Source organism: Balaenoptera borealis, assembly GCF_965194805.1.
Source record: "Balaenoptera borealis genome assembly, chromosome: 14".
Lineage (NCBI taxonomy): Eukaryota > Metazoa > Chordata > Mammalia > Artiodactyla > Balaenopteridae > Balaenoptera > Balaenoptera borealis.
Genome location: NC_138875.1, coordinates 53,749,057 through 53,759,594, shown reverse-complemented (window position 1 = coordinate 53,759,594; position 10,538 = coordinate 53,749,057). Strand labels below are relative to the sequence as shown.

Here is a 10,538-nt window from a genome sequence, read left to right as displayed (position 1 = left end):
TTACCTTTTAAGGGCATCTTTGAGTTCAGGTACAGAACGAATACACTGAACTGTAGCATTCATGTAACAAGTGTTACCAAGGTTTGTCAATCCACATGGTAATTCCATCTGATAAGGAAAAGGATTAAATCATTTTTATAAGATGACACAGCATATATAAATCACTAAACACACTGAAGCAAATACAATTTACCAACTCATACCAATTTATTCCACCTTAACCATGTTTTATTTCCCTCACAAAATATTTTACTTGCATCATGCGGACAATCATCCTGTTTTAATTCCCTTCTTAAAAATAATAAGAAAACAATCGTATCAGTTCTGCCTCCTCTGCAGGTTTATCACTGGAAGAGGGTAACAAAATATATACAGAAACACTTCAAAAAAATGAATGGTACTATATAAATGCTGGGTAGTAAAAATAATAATAATATTTGACAAGTGTGTGTTGGCCAGTTTCTAAACCAACACTGCATTTAAATTAAGGATAAACTGTATATTTTCAACATGGAAGGTTTTAAGAATTTAAATATCCCAGCATTTAAACTATTTAACTTCTTTGAGCCTGTTTTCCCATAAAATAATAGTAAACATTTAAATAGCACTATCTGCCAGACACATATTTATTACAGATATTCACTGATTTTATAATGAATTATTCAATTAAAAAAGGATTTGTTGAGCCAATTTCAAAGATAAAACTTTTATTTATTGCTAATAACATACATCTTAATATTGATTAAATCTTCAAAACATGTAGATGCTTTCTGAAAGGCATCTTACTAACTGTACTTCTTAAAAGTAGTGATCAAATACATAAAATGTGGTATGTCTTACAGCAGATGCTAACTGTTCTTCTGTCATGTCTTCTACAAAGACAGTTTTAGCTGAGGGTTCCTCAGGAAGAGCATCTGCTGACCCCATCATTAGTAAAGTCATTCCCTGTTTAAAAAAAAAATTAATTTCATGAAAATGCTGAAAAGTTGATCACGTTTATGTCCAATGAAAGAAGCCAGACACAGAAAAACACAAGTTGCATGCTTCTATTTGCTAGAAAAGGTAAATCTAGAGAGACACAAAGTAGATTAGTGGTTGCTAGAGCTGAAGGTGGGAATAGGGAGTGTCTTTAAATGGGAACTCATTTCTTTCTGGCGTGATGAAAATATTCCAAAATGAGACTGTGGTGAAGGTTACACAACTCTGTAAATACATTAAAGATCACTGAACTGTTAAAAAAAAAAAAAAAAAAAAAAAAGTACTAGCGTGGCTGCCTCAGGCCACAGGTCACCTGCTTATCTGAAAAGGAAACTTCTTAGAATGATGGAACTTCTTTATCTTGACTGTGGTAGTGGTTTCATGACTGTATAAAGTTAACCAAATTCATCAAACTCTTAAACTAAAGTAGGTGAATCTTACTCTCTATATACTATACGTCAATAAAGTTAACAGAAAAAATACGGTCACAAAGAAAGCTGAGAATGTTTTCAATACTGGAAAGGAGAGAATTCTTCAAATCATCATTAATATTTAGTGGCATCATTTCTCCCCATAACACACTAAGCACTGATAAGATTCTTTCTATGAAAGTCTATTGTGTAAATGTAACCATTATTTACATTTGAATAGAAATATTTTGAAAGCATTGAAATCTCCATTATTAGAAAACATCAAACCAAACATATAAATTAGTTCAAAATATCTAATTTTATAATTCTACACATTATTAACTTAAGGGAATACTTATATTCAGTACAGATACACCATTCCATACAACAGAAGAACAATGGAGACACTGTCACCCTAAATCTCATAATCCTGAAATGTGAACATCTTATTCAATATCTTTCTGGAAGACACAAACATCTGAGACAAAGACAGAGGGTAAAGATTGTAAAGAGGTCACAAAGACCAAGAAATCTGAGAACTGCACATGCCAAAAATGCAAGGTTTAATAGTTAAAAATCAATGAGACTAGCCAGATTACCAGAATAAAAGAAAAATCATATGATCCTTTTAATAAGAAGCAGAAAAGCACTTAAAATTCAACAGCCGAATGGCTTAAAAGGTCTTAGTGAACTAGGAAATGACAAAAGATGTCCACTCCCACCACTTTCTATTCAACACTGTATTAGAAGTCCTAGCCAGTAAAGTAAGGCAAAAAAAGAAATAGCAGCCATAAAGACTGGAAAGGGAAAAGTAAAACTGCCTCTATTTGCAGAGAGCATGCTTACGTACATAGAAAACCCAATGGATTCTACAAAAAAACTACTGGAACTAGAAAGTGAATTTGGCAAGGTCACAGGTTAAAAATAAACTGTATTTTTATAATCTAGCCATGAACACTGGAAAACAAATTTTTTTTAAAGTATCATTAAATAGCCAAGAAATGTTAAGTTCCAGAATCTAACAAAAACCGTGCAAGCTCTCTATACTGAAAAATTATAAAACTGAGCTAAGAGAAATGGAGAAGTACACCTTATTTAAGGATTTCAGTACTCAATACCTTTAAGATGTTCATTCTCCCCAAACTGAACTACAGATTCAATGCAACCTAAACAAAATTCCAGGAGTCCATTTGTAGGAGTTGACTAATGCTAAAATTATAAGGAAATGCAAAGAAGCTAAAATATTCCTGAGGAAACAGAAAAAGCTGGAGAACTTACATTATCTTATTTCAAGACTTATTATAAAGCTTTAGTAATCAAGACCATGTGGTACTAGTATAAGGTTAATCAAATATATCAATGAAACAAGAGTCCAAAAATAGACCAACAACTGATTTTCAAGAAAGACTCTGACATAAATCAATGAGAAAAGGAAAATATTTTCAACAGATGGTGCTGGAACAACTGGATATACAGACAGAAAAAAAGGCATTTGGAATACATTTTGTGTAATAATTAGGGAACTGCATTATAACTAGTGTTCTTAAGATAATACTTACATTTTTTATTTTGATGTTTCCCCAATCATCATCCTGTTTTAAAGACAAAGAATAAACATTTAACCACCCCCATATAATCCAAACATAATCTAAAAATCAACTAATTTTAGATTTCTACTTCAAAATAGAAATTGTCTATATGCAGATTTTACTTAAAATTACTGTAATCGAAAGTATTTTTTAAAAAACAAAAAACAAATGCAGTCCTAAAACTAGTAAGTCTAACAATTGTCCAAACTACATAAGATACAATCTAAAAGACAGTAAACTTGGCAGCACCAAAAGTACTGAAACACTTGACTGATGACAAATGACAGATGCTAATTTTTTGCATATTTGGAACCAGCAGAGCTAATAACTAGCATATGTTTGACAAGAATAAAGAATAACTTCAGAAATGAAATAAGGTCTACATAATTAGGGTGATTATATAATTAATCACCCAAATCAAGAGACTCTTGAGAATGAAAGTGCTATTAAAAATTATACCAGGAGAGTAAACAAGACTACCCAAGGCAAACTAACCCTTAATAGTATTTGCTGCATCCACAAATGTTTCTGAAGTCCTACATTTCACATCTATGAATCAATTAACAAATACTTTGACTTCAGTATGTTCAATTTAAATCAAGTTTTTTTTGAAATGCCATGATTGGTCCACAGATATTTTGGCAGCTAAAAGCCCTTCCCTTCAGAGGACAGTCAGTTCCATATCACTCCTTCCTTTTTACCGAAAGTACCAGGCACTTAATACACCTCCCTTTGGTGGTGCCACTATTTCTTTTTGGGCATCCTGCTTCAAAGTAGAACACTAAGTTTCTAAATGCCCTTCTCAGTTTAAGGGCTATTACTGCTAATCAAAAGGAATGACAACTATAAATGTCTCCTCAAATAATGCCTCCTCCTACTTATCCAAGGTCACACAAACCTGGGAAATGAACCCAGATCTGCTTGACTTGTAAATCACATGTTCTTTTGGTGCCTTACTATATGTTACTTAAGCCTCTCTGATGCTCAGTAAAATATGTAAAATACATTTACTTTCCTCATTTTTAATATACATACAGTTGAAAATTAAAGAAAACAAAAGCCTGGCACAGAATAAGTATTCAGTTAAGTGGTAGCTATTAGTCATAGCTTCATTTAATTAACATTTTTCTGTAATTCTCCACAGTATACCACCAGTACACAGCTCAGCACAAATTACATTACCAAGTTCACTAATGACCAAAAGCTCATACTGCAACTTGAGGGGAAACAATGTTTCTTCACCAAAATCTGTTTTACGGCCCAGCTAACAGGGGTAGCCAATCCTTATCTCTAAAGTTAATTAGAGCTCTTTAGCATTTCACATCTAACTCTTGAAGAAAGTGTATTTTAAAAACTATACTTATATAGTATTACAAACAATAATAAAGAAAATACCTTCACATCTTTTCTGTGGCCCTTCATCAATGATACTGGTAAGTTTGGACTCTTAACTGTAATCAATGTGATCATTCCAAGGGAACTAAAGGAAAACTTAAATTCCCTCTTTTTTTAAACAAAAATTTCTTTCCTCCCATCTCCAGCAGGTGTTAGACAGTGATTACTTCTAAGAGAAAGGGGCTCTTTTTAATGGTAGGATGCAAGAAAGGCCAAAGGAAAAATTAACAGTTTTCCAGTATTCCAGAACCAGGGCCTTAGTAAATTTGGTACATTCGCATGTATATACAAAAACATTGTGTAGTAGCCTTTAAAAAATAAATTTACCATACTGTTCCATATTTTTAACAGAGATAAAATTTCTAACCCCATAACTGAAAATTACTAAGGAAATACAAATAAGACTTTTTTAGTCTATACAAAATGAAATACTTTTAACACACCTTCATAAGAAAAAAATGCAAACACAGATAAATGGAAAGTGCCCCAGTCCCCTGACCCCCAGAGATAATCATTGATAAAATGCATTTTAAAATAAAAATTTTAATGATGCTTTATAATATAGTGTTTTGAAATGGCTACAATGTTCCTTCCTTAAACTAACATGAATAAGAGTTTTAATACCATAGACTATATACTCTCACCAAATAAAAAATACCTTAAATGCTACATTTTCTGGTGCCAGTTATTTTCACTAGTACATAATGAAAATCTGGACTAAATTTTACCTTCAATGTTCCTCCTTTCACCATAACCTTCTGTCTGGCCGGCTGGACTCCAGTCAGTGCGAAAAGCTGAGCCTTGAACACCATCGGAGGTTCATCAGTATTCAATTCTACACCTTCAAATTTCTCCTTTCCCCATTTCACAGTAACTGCAAACAAACCATAATTTTTTTTTTAATTTACAAAACAACAAGACTTAAGATTTAGAAGATCCTTAGGGAACTATTAGGCTAGTTCTTGAAAGCCAAACTATGTCATTAATCTTTTTACACACCTAATGCCTACCAAATCAGGAGTGAAGTGAATGCAATAGATCTTGGATAAAATTTAACTGGATCTAATCCAACTTCTCATTTGATAAATAAGGAAACTGAGACTTAAAAGAAGCTGATTGATTAATGTCACAAAACCAGTCAGTAAATATTCAGGGCTTCTGAATCCTACTCCAATAATATCTGCAAAATATGACCACACTGAAATACTTCCCAGGATAAAGTTCAGACTTCAGAATGTGTTTATTTAAACAACCATTAAAATCAGTTGAATATTACATACTGCTGAAATAGAGAGGGGAAACTTGAAAGGCTAGAATATTTTGAGAAGAAAAAATATTCTTGGGAAAATAAAGCACACTGAAAACAGGTTAAGGAATATAGATTCTGGATTATAGGAAGAAAGGTGTGGAAGAACTGAAAGGTCTGCCTCCTGAGCAAGAGGTGCTCAAATATTAAGAATCCAAAAATATAGCTAAATCATTAAAAATTATAGAAATCCTACTTCACAGCCATTCAGATGGCTACAACAACAACAACAAAACCACAGAAAATAACAAGTGTTGGCAGGGATGTGGGGAAATTGGAACCCTTGTGCATTGCTCTAGGAATATAAAAATGGTACCACCACTGTGACAGAAAGTATGGTGGTTCCTCAAAAATCAGGCACAGAATTACTACTATGTGATCCAGCAATTCCATTTCTATGTATATACCCAAAAGTATGGCAACCAGGGAATCAAACTGATATTTGTATACCCATGTTCCTAGCAGCATTATTTCACAATAGCCTAGAAATGGGAGCAACCCAAGTGCCCATCAACAGTGGTATATACATACAATGGACATTAATCAGCCTTAAAAAAATAATGAAATTCTGACACATTCTACCACATGGATGAACCTTGGAGACATTATGCTAAGTGACACAAGCCAGTCACAAAAGGACAAATACTGTATGATTCTACTTATGTGAGGTACCTAGAGTGGTCAAATTCCTAGAGACAGAAAGAAGAATGGGGGTTGCCAGGAGGCTGGGGGAAATGGCAATAGGGGTACAGAGTTTCAGTTTAGGAACGGGAAGAATTTCCAGAGGTGGGTGGTGATGACGGCTGCACAGCGATGGGAACGTACTCAATGTTAAAAACTGTACACTTAAAAATGTTTAAAACTGCACTTTATGTTACATATATTTTACCACAATAAAAAAATTTCAATCAATCTCATAAAATAGCTAACTTTTGAAATATGTTAACATAAATAAACTAGGGAATTCCCTGGCGGTCCAGTGGTTAGGACTCCATGCTTTCAATGCCCAGGGCCTGGTTTCAATCCCTGGTCAGGGAACTAAGATCCCACAAGCCGTACAGCACAGCCAAAAATAAATAAATAAATAAATAAACTCACTCACTCAAAGATGTACATAGTTTTTTCCACTGAAAACTTTATACCTACTCAAAATGAGACTCCCATAATTAATAGTTGTCTAATTTCTGATTACTAAAACCAGAATATAAAAAAGTGACTGTGACTCCAAATCCCTATTCTTTCACTAGTTCAATTAACGTGTTAGCGTTCATTCAATGATAAGCCCAGTTACAAGGATTAGGGAGACTCTCTGTGAACTTACAGTTTAATAAAGGAGAGAGGAAAAAAGGTTAAAATAATTAACAATACAATATAAATATTACAAATGCTAGAAGGGCACAGTGGAATGCTTCATGAGGGAGGAAGGATTCTCCGGAGAAAGTGTTAACTGTGAGTTACCACTATCAACTTTGAGTCTCAAAGAAAAAATTAGGTGTTAGCCAGAGAATAAGAATAAAAGCATTCCTGGAAAAGACACTCAAAAGCATAAAGCAGCATGGTGTCCTCTGAGATACAAGTAATTCCCAGAGTGAAGGGGAAGCAGCTGAAAAAGGAGAAACTGACCAAAGATCAAGTCAGGGAAGATAACATAAGTCATGTTAAAACATACAGGCTTTAAGGTTGTACAAAATGTGCAACCCCTGAAAGGTTTTCATAAAGGCCACTTTGGTCTGGTTTGAACATTAGAACACTCTAGCAGCAGCAGAGAAAATATTGGTTTGAAGGGGGAACGACTACAATCATTGAGACAAACCAGAAACATATAACAATAGTACAAACAAAAGAGAGAGGACTAAATCAAAACAGTATTAGAAATAATGAAGACGAAATCTGTAATTTATTTAGCTGTGTCGCCATGGGCAAGTTAAACTTTTTGCTTACCCATAAACCAGGGGTTCCCAACCCCGGGGCCACGGACCATACCAGACCATGGTCTGTTAGGAACTGGACCACACAGCAGGAGGTGAGCAGCGGGCGAGGGAGAGAAGCTTCATCTGTATTTACAGCTGCTCCCCATCGCTTGCGTTACCGCCTGAGCTCCGCCTCCTGTCAGATCATTGGCAGCATTAGATTCTCATAGGAGCACGAACCCTACAGTGAACTGCGCATGCGAGGGATCTAGGTTGCTCGCTCCTTATGAGAATCTAATGCCTGATGATCTGAGGTGGAGCTGAGGCGGTGATGCTAGTGCTAGGGAGTGGCTGCAAATACAGCTTATCATTAGCAGACAGATCTGACTGCACAGAGACCATAATAAATCAATTGCTTGCAGACTCATATCAAAACCCTATCAGTGAGTGGGAAGTGAAAACAAGCTCAGGGCTCCCGTTGATTCTGCATTATGGTGAGTTGTATAATTATTTCATTATATATTACAATGTAGTAATAATAGAAATAAACTGCACAATAAATGTAATGTGCTTGTATCATCCCGAAACCATTCCCCCCCGACCCCTCCCCGGGACTGTGGAAAAACTGTCTTCCACGAAACTGGTCTCTGGTGCCAAAAAGGTTGAGGACCGCTGCCATAAAGGAGAATTATACTAGTACCACGGGACTATGTTGAAAATTAAAACAAAGCAACATGTATAAAAAACATTAGCTTTGTATCAGACAAAAAAGTGTTCGCTAATTTTTACAGCACTTGTTCTTAACCACGTAAATATCTGGATGTTTAATTTTCTATCAAAACTTATGACAGTACTTAAGATGTTCTTGTTTTAATATAGGGCTTTTTGCAGAATCTGAAAATACAGATTCTCAATATGGAGATGTCAAAGGAAGAAACCTTAGAAATCTACTTCAATTCCCTCATTTTGGAAATGAGGAAAAGATCTGATTAAATATTTAAGATGGAACTCAATTTCTAAGATAGAAAGTCTGGTGAGTACAGGCATTTTTTGAGGGGAACAAACTACCTGTGTGTGTTTAAGTATTAGCATACACAGATTATTTACCACCATTACTTAATTAATGCCCCTTAAATTCTATATTGCATAAATAGAATATTTCAAGTACCATTCTACTGTTCCATTGTTGTGGCCTTAGAAAAAGAGATTGAGCAATCATTATTAAAGAATTTGGGGACACACAGTTTTGAGGGCATTAGCCTGCTGTGGCCCCCTTTACCTGGCAAAGCAATAAAGCTATTCTTTTATACTTTACCCAAAAAAAAAAAAAAATCATTATTAAAGCATTCAAGATTCTAGAACATCAAGAATCCATGTCGAGTTTAAACATTATTCTTTGGTTTGATGTCATTCTTTGAAAACGCTGAATCTTCAATAAAGGAATTATGATAGAGTGTCAAGGATGGCCAATGAATCACACATCCATAGCCAACTGGAGCCACCACATACACTTTAGGGGCCATTTTGAATTACACTAGGAGACAGCAAGGTCCATTAACTCAGTAAAAACATGATCCTTGGCCAACACCTTGGACTGCCATCACGCAAAAAAAACCCTGTCAAACGCCAATCAAAAGGAAATGATACCCGCGGACATCTGTATTCCTTTACCTCTCAAAGCTAACATTGTGCTTCGGACACAGAAACACAAAACAGTGTTTGATGAAACGAAAACGAAGCAAAAAGCTCGCAATCTGCCTCAGGATAAAACTGAAATTGGTACAAACGGGGTGGTGGCAGCAAGGGGTAAGCGAAGGGAGGCTATGGAGGGAAACCCCCAGAACGAGGAAGGAAGGCTTAACCTCACATCCCTGGTCCCTCCATCACTCCCTTACCGAGGCTTCCCCTCCTGGCCGCTCCCTTCCACGGCTACCACTGAAGAGGCCCAGGAAATGCCACTGCACCTCCAGCCTGGTCCCTGCTGCCCCGGGACACAACCTCACCCTACCCCGCACGTGAGAACAGAGACAGAACTATTCTGCAGAGTCACCACTCGGAGGGGCGGACGCTCGCTGCTTCCCCACCTCCCCTCCGGCTCCCACCCCACCCACGCGGCGGCCCAGGAGGGGCACGGCTCCCTCGCATTGCAGGGCCCGGAACTCGCAGGGAGAGAGAAAGGGGCGAGGGTCCCCTCCACGCCGCGGAATCCCCGCCCCGTGCTCAGCGGGGCGCCCGCCCTGCAGGCCAGGCCTACACAGAGGCCTAGCCCCGGGCGGGACTGCGGGGCACGAGACGAGGAGGGCGCTCACCGGAGTAGAGCGGCATGGCGGGGCGCGCTAGGAGGCGGCGGCGGCGGCGGCGGCGGCGCAGGAAGGCTGGGCCTGGCAAGGGCGGCGAAAGGAAAGGGCCGCGAAGAAGCTGTGGCGGCGGCCGAGGCGGAGGCGCGGTGGTGGCGGCAGACACGGTGCGACGAGAGCCTCATTCAAACCGGCCACTGGCGATGACGCAGTAACACGCCGTCCGCCAGCCGAGCCACGGGGCGACAGCGGGGAGGAGGCAAGGCGGGGCCTGCGGGTGGAGAGACAAGGGAGGTGGGAGCGGCCGGGAGAGGCGGGGCGCCCGGGGCCCCTGCGCCTCACAGGTGCGCGCCTGCGCACTGCACACCGCCTGCGCCCACCGGCTCCCAGCCCCGCCCCGCCCCGCCCGGCTGCAGACACTGTGGGAACCTAGTGTCCCAGCGGCAGCCTCCTAGGAGGTCGTTCACCCCTGTTTCCAAAGGGTGGGGCAGTACGAGCTGGGGCTTTTTTCCCCGCTGCTAATGTAGGCTGGAGAAGAACCTTGCTCCGCCCCTCAACTTGGTCTACTTATTAATGAAAATGTCTAGCCCTCCCATTCAGGATTTTGCAACAAAAATAAACATCAAAATGATCTGAGTATTTCAGAGATAGGT

The 10,538-nt window shown here is 38.4% G+C and overlaps 1 protein-coding gene across 2 annotated transcripts in view; it reads right to left on the bottom strand.

Moving 5' to 3' along the window:
• The window catches only part of USP14 (ubiquitin specific peptidase 14), a 40,554-nt gene extending 30,422 nt beyond the window's left edge, over positions 1-10,132 (bottom strand). Inside the window, exons 1-5 of one of the 2 annotated variants that reach the window (XM_082353592.1) lie at positions 9,898-10,132; positions 5,101-5,246; positions 2,948-2,980; positions 841-945; positions 5-108 (exon numbers count right to left, since the gene is read on the bottom strand). In XM_082353592.1, the coding sequence (XP_082209718.1) occupies positions 5-108; positions 841-945; positions 2,948-2,980; positions 5,101-5,246; positions 9,898-9,913 (404 nt within the window). In that variant the 5' untranslated portion in view covers positions 9,914-10,132. The remainder of the gene's footprint in view (positions 1-4; positions 109-840; positions 946-2,947; positions 2,981-5,100; positions 5,247-9,897) is intronic. The other variant, XM_082353593.1, reaches the window with a different exon arrangement.
• Between the last annotated feature and the right edge of the window lie 406 nt (positions 10,133-10,538).